The 21,198-nt window shown below is 42.3% G+C and overlaps 1 protein-coding gene across 1 annotated transcript in view; it reads right to left on the bottom strand.

The window, feature by feature from the left end:
• LOC143285482 (rhophilin-1-like) overlaps positions 1–9,386 on the bottom strand; it is a 63,689-nt gene extending 54,303 nt beyond the window's left edge. The window contains exon 1 of the mRNA XM_076592802.1: positions 8,755–9,386. Within this exon, the coding sequence (XP_076448917.1) occupies positions 8,755–8,820 (66 nt within the window). The 5' untranslated portion in view covers positions 8,821–9,386. The remainder of the gene's footprint in view (positions 1–8,754) is intronic.
• Positions 9,387–21,198: the final 11,812 nt, after the last annotated feature.

The following is a 21,198-nucleotide window of genomic DNA, read 5'->3' as shown; positions in this document are numbered from 1 at the left end:
CCCTCACTCCACCCTTGTTCCAACAGGCACTGTTAGCCATACTCCACCACCACATCAAGTTTGATGAAACTGTGTAATTTTTTTTTTTTTTTTTTAATTATCTTTTTCAACAAAGGCCTGTCAATATCATATTTCTACATTTTACAGCAAATATGACTGAGATATATATATATATATAACGTGCACAGGTGCGTCAAGTAAGCATGCATTCATCACATACCAAGTTCCACCACTCCCCTTCCCTTCCCTCCCCTATCTCCGTCAAACTGTTCAGTTCGGGGTTTCAAGTACCACCACTCCCACACACTATCAAAAAAACTTTGTCTCCAACAACATGTATCCTCCCCTCAAACCCCCTTGTCCCTGCCCCCTCCCAAACCGGAGCTCTGTCAAAATTAATCAAACTGCTACGCATTCTAGCGCCACTATTGTATTGTGCCCGACTGTTCTGTATTGTGTTGTTACACTGTGTTGTACTGTGCTATAGTGTACTGTGCTGTACTGTGTTGTTGTGTTATTCTGCTTTTGTTTTGTTTTTTGTTTTTTTGCTTTTTTGTTTTTGTTTTTTAATCACAATAGATTTCTCTGTGTGAAATATGGGCTGCTCTCCCCTGAACAAAAAAAACATGTCACCACAGTGCTTCTCTTGCTTGTTTTTCTTCTTCCTTTTTTTTTTTTTTTTTTTTTCTCCAGATAAATTTTGTTTTATTATCAAATGGGATTTTTCTGCAGAATTTTTGCCAGAGACAAATCACTTCACTGCTGCAGGTTCTTATTTAATATATATGTGCCTTGAACCTTGGATTATAATATCATCCAAAACACAAGCACCAAGACCACCATTAAAAACTCTGGTGCTGGACTTGAACATGAGGACACTTGCATCCAGATCTGGCACTCTACCACTGGGCCACCCTCACTCCACCACTCCCACACACACAATCACCAACCACGTCCAAAAAGCATTGTCTCAAACATCCTTCGCTGAAAGCCCACTTGTACAGTCTCCCTCCTCCTAACCCTCCCCCTCTCTTACAGCTCAACCCCCCTCCCACTCCCAACCCACACACAAATACCAGGCTGAGGAGAGGACAGCCTGTGCAATTTGAGCCAGGGTATCTGCCTCCTGGACCCAAGTGTCAATCCCTGGCTATGGGATTTCTGTTGGGTTTGTTGGACTCTCTGTCTCTACACTTGGCTTGGCAAGCCTTGTGGTTTTACTCTTCCCCCTTCTGCGTTTCTGACAAGATTTCTGATCCTCTGACCACAAACATGTTGTTTTTTTTTGGTGGGTTTTCTTTTTCATACCTACTGTTTTGCCACAGCTGTGTGTTGAGGCATGTGGGTGAGTGGGTGGGAAATTATTGTGGTAGATGATGATGAAATGGATTTTCTACCACTGGATTGGTTGTCATTTCTAAATATATTATGTGATGTGTGTGTGTGTGTGTGTGTGTGTGTCCTTGGGTGTGTATGTATGTGTGCATTTCTGTGTGTGAGAGAGACAGTATGTATGTATCAAATATGTTAAGTCACTGCATATCACTTGGTGTGCAAGTGTGCATGTGTGTGTGTCCTTTTGCATGCCCACCTGCGTACATAAATCAACATGTTTGCTTGTGTGTTTGTGAGCATTATGTGTGAATGAATGAAAATGATGTAAACTTGTACATTTGAGTGATTATCAATTTATTCATGTTCATACACTCATCACAATTATGTACAGATTACATGCTCATGTCAATGAACACACACCAACACAACTTCAAGGACAGAAACACACCCCATTCGTGTACTGTACACATTGTCCACTCTTAAACTTACACAAAGCTACAGTCATGTTCATTATCAGGTGTGCAAACTAGCTGTGGTTGAAGGATTAATGAGAGCAAAAGAAATCTGCCTCTCTGCGCGCACACGCACGCACACACACATTAATGCACACACCACTGCAACGGTCTACACTGATGACCATTCTCTCATAAAACCAGAACCCATCACTTGTTCAAACCGTTTTCACAACCAACCACCTGTCAGACACAGCTACCACCTATGAACAATTTCTAGGTCCCAGTCACCCAAACCCACACACCCCATAAATTTGAGCATTCTCCGTCACTGGTACTGGTGGTGCTCTAAAAGCTAGCTGTCTAAATATTTGACCACTTCTCAACACAGCTTAACACACCTCTACTGCCCATTGTAAATTCCTGTCTTTCACCATTTCTTACAGTTGAGGGCTAGCTTATCAACCCTAGGTCTGTGGTATGTGGACAGTAATGCCCTGAGCATGACACTGCCTTGACAGTGTCTACTACATTCCAGGTCACCTGTAGATGTCTTGGTAGTTGGTTATCAGTAAGTGTCAGTTCCTTGCTGAGAACATGCTAGGTTTGTACATATATATATATATATGTGTGTGTGTGTGTGTGTGCACGTGCGCATGCACGTGCATGCGTGTGTGTGTGATACATGTTTACAAATCTTTTTATCGATAGATCTATCATGTGTGTGTGTGTGTGTGTGTGTAATATACATGAGATATATATATATATATATATATATATATATATATATATATATATATATATATATATATATATATATATATATATATACTGATATCAATATATCAGAATGGTGTCCTGTCAAGTGTACACAGCACCCATCAAAGGCCAGAGAGATTAAATCATGAAAGAACCAGGATTTTCGATTCACCCTTCATCCTTAAGTGGTGGAATGGGTGCTGGTCTTTTGATGGTGACAACTGAGACATTGAGTGAGTGAAACAGTGAGTGAGAGACAGACAGAGACAGAGACAGAGTGTGTGTGTGTGTGTGTGTGTGTGTGTGTGTGTGTGTGTGTGTGTGTGTGTGTGTGTGTGTGCATGTGTGCTGTGGACAAACAGCTAGTTCTGCATTTATGTGCAAGTTTCTATGTTTTGTTCTTTAAAAATAAGCACAGGAACAAGCAAGAGAAAGAGGTCTCTAATTCTCAGAGTCCCTCTTAAGAATACAGCCAGTGTCATTTGCTTTCAACTTTTGACTGTGATATTTCTTTCAGTTTCATGCTTCTGTTTCAAAACACATCAACATTATTTTCACTCTCTACTTATCTTTCTAAATATAATGCATACATGTATGCATACGCATGCCTTGGTGCATTAATAAGATAGAACTCATGAAACATGACATGAATGTACACAAATGATACATGTGTCATCATTCATACAGACATGTATTCATGAACACAAAACAGCTGACTACGATTAACATTAGAACAGGTGATGCAGAGAAAAGACAAGTGTATGATTCATATGAAAGGGATGCTGCCACAGTCATGTTACCTGATGTACATTATAACCTCCCTTTCCCCTGCGGGCATTTGTGACGAAAACAAACAATATTTCATTCAGAGTGTGTGCATTTAATGATGCGGCACATGAATTATTAATGATATACATACAATAAGATCTCCCTGAGGTAACATTTTTCTCATATTGTACATCACCCATCTGCTTCCAAAGCAATGAAATCATTAAATAATAACAGGGGATCGTGAAGAGATCTTCTTTTTTTCTTAATTTTTTTTAACAGTGTTTGCAAACTTTTTTCTTTAATTAACTTATTTAAATACAGAGTGACAATGGATCAAATATTACAACCATCACACAATCAAGAATATCTCAAGAGACAAGACTAAAGAAAACACACAAACATTCAGAATATAATCTGCTTTACTGAGAAAAAAAATTCATTCCAAAAATCTCAGGGAAGAATTAAAACAAGATGTAGTAATCATAATAATAACATTAAGAAGATTGCAAGGATGAAGATGATAATAATGAATTCAATAATAACGATATAAATGACGATGATGATGATTCCCTCAGACAGTTAACTTAGATAGTAATTCTGGAAAGTCCAGACAATGAGCACAGTGGGCTTTACTGAGAAAGCAAAGGAACAACCACCACCACCTGTTCTGGAGCTGCAGTGTAACCTCACTCTGCACACACACTATGCCTAGAGTCTGTCCCGCTCTTATTTCAGATGACCCTATGACCTGTGCACTGCTGACAGCACTCTGTACGTACTGCAGAACAGAGAAGCACTGCCAACAGGGAGAGATCACACGCACAGATCAAATCAACAACTTGAACAAGGTGCAGCTGTCGGATTAGCATGAATCAAATTTGTCTATCTGCACAATACACCTTCTGTTTCCCACCACCATTCACTCACATCCGTTTCCTGCCCACTCTCTTAGCACAAACGGAGCTGAACATTCTCCTGTTATACGAAGATTATATTAACATTCTCCTTTTCGAAGAGCAGATGAATAACATCAGCCTGAGTGCAAATAATCTGATGAACTTTTGAACATGCTAACCTTGTCATTTCAGCCTGTACTGAGAACGAAGTACCTCTGTATACATTTTTTTTTTGCTGAACAAAACTTCTTCTAAGTTCTTGCATATACTCCAAAATCCTATGTATGATATTGGCTTCTTCCTTAGCTTTATCATGTATATATATTATCTACATGTGTGTATTTTTTTCCCACGTGGATTAATCAAGTCAATTTTTGTTGAATAATACAGTTTTCTCTCTCTCTCTCTCTCTCCCCCCTCCCTCCTCCTCCTCTTCCTCCTCCTTCTCCTTGTTCTTCTGAGTTCTTGCATATACTCCAAAATCATATATATGATATTGGCTTCTTCCTTTGCTTCATCATGTATATATTTTATCTACATGTGTGTATTTTTTTTTCCACGTGGATTGATAAAGTTCCATTTTTGTTGAATAATACATCTCTCTCTCTCTCTCTCTCTCTCGCTCTCTCGCTCAAAACACATGAACAAGCCCACCAACCAGAAATGAGGGCACAACATCAAATAATAATAATCAATAGAACATTCAATGGCAAAACCAAAAAAGTCAACAATGAACAGACATGTATTTTATAAGCAAACAAACCAAACAGACCTGAACATTATATCTTACATATATTTAAACAAAGTATAAATTACTAATTAGACAATGCCTGAAAGGACTTGAACATAAAACCTGATTATCATATCTCACATATATATAAACAGATAAAGTATAAATTTGACAATGCTAGATAGGACTTGAAGTTGAACATAAGAACAACAATGGAGTTTTGGTTATGAAGAACAACAACAAAAAAAGAAGAAACTGCAGAAGCAACTGACTAAATTAGTAAAAAGAAGAATAACACCAAAGCTCAGATTGCACTACTCAGGGATCTATGACTAACATATACAGAGTAAGTATGACACAACCAGAGGGATGGAAGGAGGAAATCATCAACACACAGACAGACAAGTCGGGAAGACACAAGCGCCAATCATCAGTATGCACTGAACAAGAGACACAGAAACTGTGGTCTGGTCAAAAGCCCTGTGCATCATACACACCCACTCTCACTCTCTCTCTCTCTCTCTCTCTCACACACACACACACACACACACACACACACACACACTTTATGAAGGGCAGAAGACCAGACAAGTCATGACACACAACAGAGGGTGGCGGAAAGCTATAACAAGTGACTGTTCAAAGTCAAACCAGCTGTGGCACCAGAACACAAACACTACCCTCAGCTAAAAACCAGTCAAGCGCTTCACCCCCAACCCACATTCTTCTTCCCAAAGGATCGGTTTGTTGTTGCTGCTGTTGCCTTTTCATTTCTTTTCTCATGGCAAATTTCTTACATTCTTCTGCCCAGGTTTTCTTTTTCTGGCCGGAAGAACAAAGATCTGTTTACCCAACTGGTGTCTTTTCTTCTGGTCCAAAGAACAAAGATCAGTTACCCCATGGTGAGTGACTACCGTTTGTGTTCAGCTGTCTGGGTGGTCCTCATTCCCCCTCACAGCATGCTCACTGCCATGTGTCAGTGTTTGTGCTGGGTCAGATCCATCCCATCCTTATCATAAATTCCTTGAATACATCCGTCATTCAATTCTCATTTCAATCAGTAGTTTATTCAAGTGGCAAAAACATGGTGAAGATTAGTCAGTTTTTGAAGCAGAAACAACACTGTGAAGATGAGTCATTTTTGTAGCAAAACTGTGAAATGACCAGCCTTTCTTATAAAATCCATGACAGTCTTTTCACAGTATGCCATACATGTATGCCTTTCAGATTTCATTTTATATCAACTTCTATTCCTGACCTGCATATTAAATATTACCTCAACAAACACTCATGCACACATGAAGCTTACACACACAAATATATCTGTGACAGGATAAAAGAACTGTAATACAAGCTCATTAAGATCACTTTGACTACACACACACACACACACACACACACACACACACACACACACACACACACACACACACACACATAGCTTTTTCCCTTTTTTTTTTTCTTTTTTTTTTCTTTTAGCAATGGTGATTTAAGGTTGAACCAAAGATAACATATTTCCCAGCCGAAGTGTCCAATGCAGTGCACCAAGACATGACATCACACAGACTGCAATCTGCCACTACATCATCTATCATGCTTTGCAGAATTTTGGGGGGGAAATATGGTGCCAGACTTGGCTACAGGAACTACAGCATCGGATCCCACCTTACTGCATACCTGGCAACTTTTAAAATCACAATTAAAAAAAAACTTCCATCTCTCTCCTTAATCTATACTCTCCAGTCAAGTTTTCAACTTCAAGGTCTTCAATTTCTTTTTCTTTTTTAATATGAATACAACTATACTTAGTTTTCATCAACAACTTACTTTTCCTCTTTCCTTCTGCTGCTTGTTTTCAAACTTCAAATGTGTGTGTGTGTCTGTGTGTGTATGCATGTGTGTGTGAAACCAGGACAGACAGAGAGAGAGATGAAGAAGAAAAAGAAGAAGAAGAAAAAAAGTAAAATGTGAATTATATTAGACCTCTGGCTCTCACTAATCTTAGCAACAGAAATTATCAATTTAAACAAATAATAAACACTGTGTGAGTCTGAGTATACATCTGTGTGAATGTGTGTATGCATGCACTGGTGTGTATATATGCACACAAGACATTGTGTGTGTGTGGAGTGTGTATGCATGCATCTGTGTATGAGTGTGTGTGTTTGTGTGTGTGTGTGTGTGTTTGTGTGTGTGCACTGTGTGTGTGCACTGTGTGTATCAGTGTATACATACAGGTCTATGGATATACTAGCTGGTTGACTGTAGTAAACATGTACTTTTCAGTATACTCCAGACTTCTGGAAAATAAGGGGCACAACTGCTGCCAGAAAAAAGCAAAACAATACATCATTCTGTACTCTTCCACAGGTAAAACATAAATCAACAAAATTCAGACACTTGTTATAATCACTCTATTATCTGTATGTATTGTTATGTAACTTAGATGACATGTTTCTCATGACAGAATCATTGAATCAAATCTTATGCTCATGGGCGTGAGTTTACACATATGACATATCAATTACATAACATTTACATTTGCCACAGGCAACCTCATCCAGAGCCAAATTAAATCACTGATATTAAAGCTGCCATCTTAATGAAAGATCTGACTGCTGTATACAAAGTTTTTTGCCAAGCTGAAGACTGGAAAGCAAAAGGAAGTTATAAATTACCAGTATCCTCTTGCAAATGAACTTCCCTTCAAACGAAAAATCAGCTTGCATAAAATTAAAAACCAATACATCATTCATGAATTCACCAAGTTATGAATATAAGTAAATCATAAATTACCAACATTCTCTTACAAATTAGCTACTGCCCAAATGAAATATCTGACTGCTGTAAATAAAGTTTTTTTTCTCAAAACTTATGACCAGAAGTAAATTATGAATTACCAGTATATTCTCCCAGTATATGTATGCATCATGGTAATAATTTCATGAAGAATGTTCCACATATCTATTGGATTGTTTACAATTTTCCCCACAAGATGGAATGAATAGTGTTCACAACAAGGCATGGACGTTCACTCTTCCAGTCACATGGAGGAGTGGATGGGGGAAAATGTGGAAGCCAAAATTTCTTCATATTCATATTCTGAGTTTGAATATTAGACCAACAGTATAAATTATGAGTGGTTGTGGGGAAGAGGGGTGGTGGGCAGAAAAATTGTTTGTTTCTGCTATCTACAGTCATGATGAGATGCTATCTTAAAACAACATTTTTCTGAAACGTCAATTAACACTGGCCTAAATTTATTTTGTAACTTTATAAAACCGACAGACTGGTTCTTTCTTACTCTGCATGCCTTGCTGATGTAACGTTTTCGAAAACTGATCGAACCAGCTATGTATAAATATTCTTCTTCAATTTGAAAGGTCATCCGTCATCATTGACTATTGCTGACCTGTATTAATCAGGTATCTCTCAAAAACTTGATTTCTGCAAAAGCTGCCCCCTCATTGTGCACTGAGTTGTCTACACGTGAAACCAGTACAGCGCTGAACAGCAGCGCAACTGACACCGCGGATGATATTTCGCAAAGTGTTTGTCTGCTCGTGTTATTTCCAAAATACAAACAAAACAAAAATAAACATGATGTTACACAGTCATGCATCCTGTCAGAAAAATCATGTATGTTGATTGTTTTTCGTTTATGAACTGCGTTTCTTGCAACTGATGTCTCAGTCTTATTGTTTTAGAGATCTCACTGGCAGAAGAGCAACAACCCAACCCAACAAGTGTGCTCGAAAGCTCGCTCGCTCACATTCCTCGCGTTGTTTAGAGCAAAAAGATGGTTCCTTACCTTTCTTGCACTGCGATCATTGCCGTTGACGATTGCCGCTACGCGTTTATCCTGTAAACTCATCATGAGTGTGATACTGCTTTGTCTGTGGCGTGAAAACTTTCAAAACGACACTCACTCCCATCCACCATGACTGACTCTCGCTCGTGTTATGGTTCGAAAGGTGAATGCCGCTGTGTGACGTCACAAAAGCAAGGTCAGGGGGCGGGAACTTCGCCATGGCCGTTCCTTCCCACAGTGAGAAAGCCATTCATGTTTCTTTTTGCGACGCCTGTCCGTGGGAAGTCCCATTTTTGACCCATTGTAGTGATGAAAAATGAGCGTCACAGAAAACTATTGCCTCGAACAAAAGAAAGAAGACAATAACCAAACAGCCCTGATTTTCAATGATACAGTCACACGAGTGGTTGAGAAAAAAAAAGAAGAGAAAAAGAAAAACAGAGGGCGGGGTTTGGGCGGACATGTGGAGGTTGGCATACACCCCCTGCTCTTCCAATTACTTCACCACAGTCGTAGTTTCTACGCTCCAGTGATCTCCAACAAACGCCCACATATGATATTACCCTTGCCGCTACTTAGTAAGCTATCTGCTTGTAACTGTTAAAGTTGGTGACTGACGAATGTCTTGCACTAAAGCCAGCAATCACAGATTCCATAAACAAGTGCTTGCTTTGCAAGAATATTCCCCGGTCGCGCTCAGTGTGGGGGGGACTGTCACTCCCGTATTCTGGCCCAGACCTGTGCAGCGGCCACTCCCACTCCCAACGCTGTATTATTCACGGTGCTGACCACTCAGTGACAGCGGCCGGAAAGCAACTCCACTGAATCCTCAGTCGGACTGAGACTGCCAGCCGGTGACGGATACCCATGACACAGAGAGAGAGAGAGAGAGAGAGAGAGAGAGAGAGAGAGAGACACATACACACACACATGGCACACACACACACGCGTACACCGTGCACACGCACGCACGCACACACACACATGCGCGCGCGCGCACGCACACTGGCACTGACACACACACACACACACACTCGCTGACACACACACACACACACACACACACACACACACACACACACACACACACCGTCGCACACACTGATGACGCACACTGACGCACACACCGTCACATACACACCCGGCACACATCAGTGACGCGCGCGCACACGCACACACACACACCGTGGGCACACACACACACACACACACACACACACACACACACACACACACACACACACACTGACACACACACACACACACACACACACACACACACACACACACACACCGGCACACGCACTGGCACTGACACCGGCTCAGTCTACTTTGATTCGTAGGCGGCCGCTGCGAGTCTGCTTCCAGTCAGAGTCAGTAGCAGACTCCATGATGTGGTGTAGCGTATATGAGTTTGTCCGAGCGCAATGATGCCTGACGGGCCTCAGTGAGAAAATCAGTGAAACTGAAACACGTGACTTCCAGCTACCAACGACAACGACATTAACTGAACAAAAAGTCGGAAAAAGGAACTTGTCCAACCAGCGGTGTGACCTCCAACTGAAGGCGAAACGTCGCCAGAATGACAGAGACTAATTGGAAATCACTGGGTGCATAGGTGCGAGCGGAGTCACATGTTAACGTGTCTGCCGGTGTGTGTGTGTGTGTGTGTGTGTGTGTGTGTGTGTGTGTGTGTGTGTGTGTGCACTGTGCGCACTTCAAGTTATCAAAAGACACACACATACGCACCGCGCGCCGGCGCACGCTAGAGTACACCTTAAAGTACATCAACTATCTTCCCATAAAGGTTTATAATTTAAAATGCCGTGCACGTTTTTTGATGTGTTTAAAAGATCCTAACAAATGCCTCTCTCTCTCTCTCTCTCTCTCTCTCTCTCTCTCTCTCTCTCTCTCTCTCTCTCTCTCTCTCTCTCTCTCTCTCTCTCTCGGGGCAATGGCCTATATGAATAAACCATTCATTCATTCATTCATTCATTCATTCTCTCTCTCTCTCTCTACCTTCTTCTTTATTTTTTGTTTGCCTTTCATTTGATTTTTAACATAAAAAACAACACTTAATGAGTATGGAGAAAGTTCATATCGTGTTGGGATGGTTGTGCACTTTTTGTGAATTCAAAGTGTTTACAAACAAAGAAACAAATAAATAGATAAATAGGTATACAGAAAAATAGATAAACTCATCCGAGTCGAGTCATTCATAAGAAATTGCCCATATGAACATGATAGAAAAACAAGAGAGGCAAGGCCTTCAAGACTCAATTGTGATAAATTAAGTCCCCTAGCATTAATTACAGAGTAATTTCCCTTCTTTACTATCTGCCCCAAAACGTTTGCAAAATAAATAAAACTTCCATGCTTAGCAAAAGAAGTTCCTGTTTGAACATAAAATGATAATAATGACTCCTCTTGTTGTTGTGTCAGAATAAGAGGTCAAAGTGCCAAGTTTAGAGAATACAAAAAATATAAATATAACAGTAAATGCAGTTTGCATATAATTAGGCTTCTTTTTTATTTTTTTGTGCCCATCCCAGAGGTGCAATATTGTTTTAAACAAGATGACTGGAAAGAACTGAATTTTTCCTATTTTTATGCCAAATTTGGTGTCAACTGACAAAGTATTTGCAGAGAAAATGTCAATGTTAAAGTTTAACACGGACACACAGACACACGGACACACACACACACACACACACACACACACACACACAGACAACCGAACACCGGGTTAAAACATAGACTCACTTTGTTTACACAAGTGAGTCAATGAAAGATCTTATCTGGGAACATGTCTGTTTTCTGCCAGGCCGATGTTTCCCGGGCCCCAGATAAATGTTCCCACAGCGTTGTTTTGGTACATTTATATCTTCCCAAATCAATGTTCCCCCACTGAGGCCTACACCCCCCACCCCACCCCCACCCCCCACCAAGTCAGTCTATGTTCTATCAGGTCTATCAACAGGTTTATATGTTTGCCCAGATATATGTTTGTATCATCATCCATTCACTTTTGGGTAGTTGTCAGTGGTCAGCAGTGGTCAGTAATAACGAGTGGTAACAACCATTTAAAACATAATAATATCAGTTGGATACGAGAGTTCCCATAACAGCAGCAGTTTTGGATATTTGTGAGTACTTGTCTGTAAATAGTATTTCCAAGTCAAGAAGACTTGATATTATATAACATGATATGATGTGACATTCTGATTTTTTTGGATCGTCAGTGGTCAGTTGTGGTCGGCAGAAACGGTCAGCAATGATTAGCAGAAGTCAGCAGTGGTCTATCAACGACCAAATCCCTAGTAGCCTATGTACTGCTTAAACGTCACAAAAAATACGGTCTGTCTGAAGAAGTGCTGGGGAAGGCCTCCCAGCTCACTGTCCACCGGCAGATTTTTGCTGCACAGCGTGCTGCTGCCAATTTCAATGTCACGCTGCAAAGATGGCTTACTTTGAAGACAAACTCTCTGCTTGCGATTCTAGCAGGCTGCTCGTTGCTGCCTCACATGAACCCCCAGGTGAAAAAAAAACAAAAAAACACACACACAAAAACCGGCCACTGTTCTCTCCATCAACATCTCCAAATCTGATTTGCCCGATTGTTTCTGTGACTTTTTCTCTGACAAGGTCAAGCGGATTCGAAATAATCTGGACTCGCGTGTGTGTCCTGCACCCACATTATCTTTCTATGGTGGCCCTAAATGGTTCCAGTTCCAGCCTGTGAGTGAGGATGAACTCCATATAAACTCATTATGGAATCACCTACCAAGCCTTGTTGTCTTGACCCTAATCTCAACATCCCACACCAAGCAGTGTCTGGATGACCTTTTGCCTCTACCACAGTGAAAATTGTCAACCAGTCTCTTGCCACTGGCACAGTTCCTCATCCATTCAAGCAGGCTATTGTCACACCGCTTTTTAAGAAAACTGGCCTCGACCCCAATAAGTTGAAGAATATCCGTCCTGTTTCGAACTTCCTTTCATATCTAAAATTATTGAGAAAGTTGTTCTGACCCAGCTGCAAAATCATGTTTCTCATATTTATCTTCTGGAAACTCTTCAGTCCGCCTGCAGAAAATACCACATTACAGAGACTGCTGTCCTCTGACTTGATCTGTTTGCCAAGGCTGACGAGAGACTTGAGACTTGTTTCAGTGCTTGCCGCTCTGCTTGACCTGAGCGCTGCGGCTTTTGATACTCCGTCTGGATAATGCCATCCTGTTAGAGAGACTCCGGGTGTCCTTTGGAGATGGTGGTACTGCCCTTGACTGGTTTCGGTCGTACCTGACTGGCCGTGGACAGTCTGTCATTGTCAATGGTGTTATGTTTTCTCCCCGCCCACTCAAGTTGTTTATGGAGTACCTTAGGGATCGGTGTTGTGGCCGGTACTTTTTACTTTGTATGCCGGTTCAGCCTCTCTCTGATGTGATTGATTCTTGTGCTTGTGACTACCATAAGTACGCTGAACACACTGAGTTGTCGAAAAGTTTACTTCCCACACACTTTTCTACTGCTTATTCAGTTGATATTCAATATTGTATAGATCATGTGCTGGCTTGGATGACTGAGCAGTAACAAAAATTAAATTGAAACTCAACACAGACAAATCTGAGATCATGGCAGTGGGTTCAGCATCACGACACCTTTGTAAAGTGGACAGTGAGTTTGCTAACACTGGAGGTGATAGAGTTCTTTTCATATCTTTTGTCAGGTACCTCCAGACCGGCCAAACATTGTCCATCCACGTAGCAGCATATTAGCTCCATCTGCCGTGCAGCTTTTCCGTCTCGAAAATCGGAAAATTTTCAGCATTCGTTGATATCTCGGCTTTCAAACTGAAAAACTGCCACGCCGGGGTTAGAGTTGTCTCCTCCGCTGTTACCTCGCATCTGGATCATACTGCAATTCCGTACTAGTAGGTCTTTCGGCTGATCAGATCAGTCGTTTGCAGGATTGAAGTTCAGAATGGCAGTGCAGCCCGGCGCTTAACTTGTAGCGCGGAAATATAAACGTGAGCATGCGACACCTTTACTCAAAGAGCTGCACTGGCTTCCAGTTAACTGATTCCGTATTCGGTTAAAAACTGCCATGCTCGTATCCTGCTTTTTGATGGTACACTCCCGCAGTATCTTTTTCAGTTATTCACTCACAACTTATCAGCCTTCCTGGTCACTTCGATCTTCAGCTGAAACTGGGTGATTACTTCGGGTGCTGAACACTTATTTGACTCGGCAGTGAAAACCGTCAGTCACCGATCATATAGTTGTTCAGCTCCAACTGACTGGAACTCACTGCGGCTGCCTGCTGACCTGCGAAAGGCCTATTCCCTGGACTCTTTCAAGTCCCTGCTTAAAACTCATCTCTTTCTTCTTCTTTTTCTTCTTCTTTTTGGTCATGCATTTGAGTAACAGTTTAGTCTAATTTGGGTCTAGTTGGTTGTAGTTTGAGGGATGTACTAATTCTTCAGTATTGTGCGAAAATGTGTTGGTGGAGGTGTTGTGTGTGTGTGTGTGTGTGTGTGTGTGTGTGTGTGTGTGTGTGTGTGTGTGTGTGTGTGTGTGTGTGTGTGTGTGTGTGTGTTGTTTATGATGCGAAGATGGTGACTGTCTCTTCGTGGTTGATTCTTTCATTCTCTTGTGATTATTGCTCCTCTTTTGTAACATGTAATTTGTGGAGCGCAATGAGTGACACACACACATACATATATAATGAGCCATAGACTCCAATATCTCTAGTGTCTATGGATGAGCCCAGTGGGTGGATGCACATGCAGTGCACTCAAACACTCCCATCCCTATCTCCACCCACCAGGCACACTGTTACTCCTTTACAAAAGGGAGCTTGGAAATGTACACACAAAATCAAGGCAAGATACTAAAACCTCTTAAAATTACAAAGAAACGTTTTAAGCATTACACTTTCCGAGTGGTTTGGATAAGAAAAACCTTGCGGTCGAGAAGGGAGACAACTGTGACTTATAAATGATTGGTCGTTAGACTTATCTATCCTTATTAATATGGCGGTTTTCCGAACCAGGTGAGTGTTGAATGAAACAATCCCAGAGCAAACACTTCATATATATAACTGAAATAACGACAAGAAGCATTTTTACACAATGCAGAAGAGTCTACTTTTTTGTTATGATTTCAATTTTAACTAATGATCGCGAGAATTTTACTCGTGGTTATTTTCCGTTATGAAACGAAGGTAAGCGTTCCCAGAAATCGGCTGTTCGTGACAACAAAGACGTGAAACTGAAACCGGCCCCTTTCGCTTATTTCCAGCACTTTACGTTTTCACTTCTGCATTATCTTAAGCGTACATGTCACGGACAGTTCACATCACCATTAAAAATCCAGCTATGTGGTGTATGTTTATACCCTGTTCCACACGCGAAATGAAAATGAAATTCACGGGCCTGATTTGCAGTTGAAACAATGAAAGTCTGGTTCTTCACGACATGAACGGATGATAAAGCAGTTTCATTGAACATTCACAGGTAGCCGATAGTTTTATAAATTCTAACATCCATTGATGACCAACATCAGTATGCTGATGAAACTTGTTTCTAGGACTAGTAGGAGTGTGCTGTTTTCTTGTGTGCAATTTGGTTGGACAGCTGAGGGATCAGTTGTTAGTTGAGAAGGGATGTGGGGGGCAGCCACTGGTGTGTTCACCTGTCTAGGCCAGTCTGGCTACTTTAGTGGTCTCCTGACCTGCCTGAGTGCAGACAGCAGAGACACCAGAATCCTCAGTCCTTCTTGATTTATTCAGAGATGCCATCTGTTAGGGTGCGCTATATTTTTTTTATGCACAATCACAGTTTGTTTTGATGGCACCAGTGTCAAAATTGTTCCAACAGGTTCATTTTTGACTACCTAGAATGGTCACATGCTTTCCTGTCGTAATGTTACCCAGACGCTCTAGACCTATCGATCATGAGGCCAAAGCAGTCACTTCTAACCTTGGTCTCATGTGATAATGTTCAGCAAATCGTATGCATGTTCATATTGAAACAGCACTGAGTGGACCAGTCAGTTTAATCGTAGCAGTTACACAGTGTTGCAGGTATGCCCAAGTGTATGTATGCCTTGTGGATAGAATGTATGTTTGCTGATGTGGCTCAGAGTCCGAGTGTTTCTTCCAAATTCAGAATGTTCCTACTGAATTTCCTGAGTGTTCCTACAAATACTTGATAGGGGTTGGCTTCACTGTTTGGGAATTTAAAGCTCCAGAACATTGTTATCAGTGCGGTTTAGTCTGGAGTGTATGTGATGAGGTCTTCTCTGTATCCCCAGTTTAGATGACATAGGTGCTTTTGGACAAGCTGCTTGAGAGTCATGAATTTCTTGTGCACCTCTTTGTAACCAAATTCTTCCACTGCTTGTGGAGACGGTCTGTCTTCCAGATTAGTTTAATTGCCCCTCAATCAATCCACAGACAGCTTCGTTTGCTGTAAATTGGTTTGCATGGTACATGTTCAGTGAGGGCTTTTTTTAAACCCTGGCATAGCTCTGTCGCTATCTCTTCAGTTTTGCTATCTTCAGTGAAAGTGGACATCAGGTGATTATTGAGATGTTGGGCTGCCTCTTTCATGGGCCCCTTAATTGATTCAGTGTATTCTGTGTAAATTGGGATCAGTCTCTGTGGCTGACATTTCTTTGGAGGGTAGATCTGGAGTTCCATGTGTGTTGCATCATGTTCACCAAGTCTGTAGAGTGTCTCATTGTGTGGAACCAGGTTTGGTTGGTTTGTCAGGGACAAGTGGTATGATTTTTCGCCTCTTGTGGGTTCCTGCACCATCTGTTCCCAGCCCATGTTATTAATGTTACCCATGAATTTACAAAGAAGGCTGGAGCATGGGGCTCCTTTCTTCAGGGATTTTGAGGACCAGTACCATCCGGGGAGATTAAAGTATCCACTAACCACAATGGTAGAATTGTTGCTAAGTGAGGCACAGTGAGCTGAAGACATTCAGGCTGTCTGCATTTCCTGTGTGTGGGTGGTAGAAGGAGCAGACCAGAGTGTGGCATCCCTGTAGCTTGATCTTCACCCACAGTATTTCGCACAGTGTAGATAGTTCTGGGACTGCTGGACAAGGTTTAAGAGTTCTACTGTTTTGCCAACAAAAGACCAACAGTTCAAGAGTGAGATTATGCAGAATGGGCGTCATGGATTTTCGTCTTGTTTGCTAATCAGTGTAGGAGTAGAAGAGTGGAGTGGATGGAAGGTACTGTCGAGATTTGGGTCCAGGGACTGACCTTCTGATTGGCTGGACTGGTTGGAGCTTAGACGTGCAAATCAAAGGCAATTTAGCTGTAGCTGGTGTTGGCACATATGACAGTTCCATGTAATGTCATCTTCACAGAAAGTGTTGTATTCTCTGATGCTGATGTTATGACATTCACATTCAAGGTGGAACCACTGTCCACATGCTTCACAAATGACACCCTGCATGTCCCAAGTGACTGACCAATCACAAGTACCGCAAGTTCCATGAGGATACACATTGGAGCAATGTGAAGTGCTACTAGTTGTTGTAGATAGCAGAATTTCAAATGCATGGGGTCAGTTGTATCAGGGAAGTTTTTTGTTTGGAAAGAAAAAGTAACTCAGGATGTCACAGGCACATCCATGGTTGTTTATGCTCTGAGTGGGCAAGTGAATGGCGAAATATCCTCAAAAAGAAAAAAAAAAGAAAAAAGGAGAGACTATCAGAAGATTTACTTTACCTTTGTTGCTGGAGTAAGGAGGAGACTTAGGGATATTTCCAAGGAACTGAACTACCGGGTAATAATAATTGAACAAAAGTGGCACAAATGGATGGTGACATAAGTGAATTAACACTTGCAGACTTTACAAATTTAACACTGCTGCTTTTCTCGATCTGCATTCTCAGACCTATTTCTGGATCCAATCAGAATCATTTGATGGAAAATTTGGCAGAGTTTTTTTTCTTTGAAAAAAAAAAAGCACTTTTCACAAGTCATTTGTTTGGTTTCATCTTGATTACTTTTATGATAACAGCAGTTGGTTTGGATTTTTTTTCTTTGTCAAGCAACTCAGTTCGGTCAGAGTGTATGGATTCATGACATGAACATTCAATGGAGAGATATAGTTTTAAAAAAAATCTATATTCTATAACTGGAATTTTTTTTCCTGGGACTGGTTTTGCTGTGGATTATTATTTGAATGTCTGGTGAGAAATGTGAAAAGATCAGATTTCAAAATCCCTTGTGTGATCACTGATTTGATGTCATCTTTAAAAAAAAGAAAAAAAGAAGATATATATGGGATGTTTCTTGTCAACCAGAGATTCAGTGTAATAAAGCCTTATGATGGAGGGCTTTGTGTTGGAATTACAGAAAGGTGGACTGGACTCTCTTTGATACCCTCACAGATACATACACAAAGCCAATCAACATCAGGCAGAAGGACTCAAACAAGATGGTTCAAGACTTCACAAAAGCCGTCTTGAAAGCTGCTATAGAATCCATCCCAAGAGGAGCACGCAAAGACTACAAGCCCTACTGGATGGAGGAACTCTAGAATCTGGAAGATGCTGTTATGGAAGCCAGGGACCGAGCAGAAAAGCAGCCATCACTGGAGAACAACATAGCGCTGAAGGAAGTAACTGCCAGATACAAGCTGTCCTGTGCACAAGCTGCAAGAAAAAGCTGGCATGAGAAAACTGAAAGCCTAAATCTCGACAAGGACGGCAGCAAGCTGTGGAAACTGGCTAGAACCCTCAGCAACGAAACAACAAGTCACACCACAATAACAATACAAGAGAATGGAAATTACCTCTCTGGAAAGAAAGCAGCAGACCACTTCATAGACGTCTATGAAAACATCAGCAATCTGGAAGTCCCTCCTGAACATAGAGCTGCAGTGCACAGGGCCCAAGGTGAACTTCATGAGAAAGAGCCCCAAGAGGAAGTCATGACCACAGCTTTCACAGAGAAAGAGCTGGAGGAAGCATTGCAGAGCCTCAACCTGAAGAAGTCACCTGGACCAGACGGAATCACAAATGAAATGATTCTACACAAAGGGAAAGGACAAGTTGAAGGCTGACAGCTACAGACCCATCAGCCTTACAAGCTGCTTAGGAAAGTTGATGGAGAGACTTGTCAACACTAGGCTTGTCTGGCACCTTGAAAAGTATTAGCTGCTGAGCCCTGAACAGGCAGGCTTCCGCCAACACAGATCAACAGAAGACCAGCAGATCACATTCATCTCTCAAAGCATTGAGGACGCATTCCAAGAAAAGAAGAACACGCTCGCTGTCTGGATTGACATGGAGAAGGCGTTCAACAAAGTCTGGAAGGACGGACTCAGCCTCAAACTACGATGATGTGGTGTGTCTGGGAGGATGTACACCTGGATCAGCCAGTACCCACACAACCGCCAAGCCCGAGTTAAGATTCAGGGCCAGAAGAGCAAGAAGAAGATGCTGAGACAGGGAGTACCACAAGGAGAAGTCCTTTCGCCAACGCTGTTCCTCATCTTCATAGATGACATTGTCAGAGAACTGCCAAGAGGGGTCAGAGGAGCGATCTACGCAGATGACCTGGTACTCTGGTGCTCTGAAGAGTACACCACTACAGCACAGGTATGCCTCCAGACTGCGCTCAACAAGATCAGTAACTGGACCAAGGAATGGCTTGTCTCTGTCAACTCAAGCAAAACAACCTACACAGTCTTCAGCCTATCCAGCTAGAAGCAAGAGGCGAAACTGACACTGAACAACCAAAGGCTTGCAGAGGAACCCACACCAACCTACCTGGGAGTGACCTTTGACCGCAGGCTCACTTGGAAATAGCAGATCACCAGATGCTGTAGCAGGGCCAAGCTGAGACTGGCGATCATGACGAAACTCGCAGGGACGGACTGGGGGGCTGATGAACGTATCCTAAAGAGACTATATGGGGAGAGTCCGACCTGTAGTTGAGTACAGGACATCAGCATGGGCATCAGCTGCAAAGTCTAACCTCAACTATCTCAACAAGATACAGAACCAAGCTCAGCGTGTCATAACTGGCGCCATGAGATCCACCCCAATCCTGAAGATGGAGGAGACTACTGGGCTACAGTCATCGGAGGATAGAAGGGACACAAAGATCCTCATCCAGGCAGCAAAATTCAAACGCCTTGAAAACCATCCAATGAACAACAGAATGAGCAGACCCACCAAGAGCCGGCTGAAAAGAGGCAGCTTCATCCACCAGTCAAGATGCCTTGAAAGACAAAACCCCAGTCTTGATGGAACACGAAGCAAAGCCTATCCCAGCAAATGTCACCCACCCATCTTGGAAGAGGCAGGTGTTCCCAACAGTCGTCACCAGCATTCCCGGAGTGGAGAAGAGAGGAACACAGTCAGACACCCAAAGGAAGGCCCTGGCCATGGAGTACATCTGCAACCAGTACCCCCAGAAAGACTGGACCCATGTCTTTACAGATGGCTTTGCCACAGAAGCAACGAGGGATGGTGGAGCTGGTATCTTCCTCCGATACAAAGACGGAGATGAAGGAACTGCAATCCCAACAGGAAAATACTCCACCAACTTCCGAGCTGAGCGAGAAGCCCTCTGTGAGGCAGCCACAACAGTCTCACAGAACTCCACAAGAACAGGGCAGGTGGTGGTGTTCTCAGACGCTCTCTCCGTACTCCAAACCCTGAAGAACTCCCGCTGCAAAGAACAGAACCATCTCACTTCAGCCCTTGTTGCCCTGAGTGCCAGAGTGGAGAAAGTGGTGATACAATGGGTACGAGCATGCTTTGGCATCAGAGGCAACGAAAAAGTGGACATTCTGGCAAAAGACGGTGCACAGAAGGAGCAGGCCAACAAACTGGTGTCATACGATGAAATCAAGACAATCATCAAGGCGCAGCCAGGAATAAAGTGGCACCTCCAGCACCCCAAATATAACCCAGAAGACAGATACCATTTGCTGGAACGACGGGAACAGGACTGGGTACAACCGCCTGCTCCACCACATGCACACAAAATTTGGCATTGGACAGAGTGGAGAGTGGCCCTTGTGGTGAGGGACCAATGACAACCGACCACATCCTTCAAAACTGTAGGACGCATGCAGCATCCAGGAGGAAGTACTGGCCAACACCGACAGCAGTGGAAGCCAAACTGTACGGCACCCTGGAGGAGCTGCGATGGACAGCACCTTCATCGAGGACACCGGGCTGCTTATCCAATGGGAGGCGAATGAGGAAGAAGAAGAAGAGGGCTTTGTGTCACCTGTACATATGCCAACATACAGTTAAAGCATAGATGTCACTGTTGCACAACCTTTATTTTTGTGGCAAAACAGGCTCCCCGACCTTTTTTTTTCTTCCAGCTTTGGTGTCTTGTTTTTGATGGGAATTCCAAACTGAAGTTGTAGAAAAATCAAAGTGTGGAAGAAACA

This window comes from Babylonia areolata, chromosome 9 (assembly GCF_041734735.1).
Source record: "Babylonia areolata isolate BAREFJ2019XMU chromosome 9, ASM4173473v1, whole genome shotgun sequence".
Classification (NCBI taxonomy): Eukaryota; Metazoa; Mollusca; class Gastropoda; order Neogastropoda; family Buccinidae; genus Babylonia; species Babylonia areolata.
This window is presented reverse-complemented; position numbering and strand designations above follow the sequence as displayed.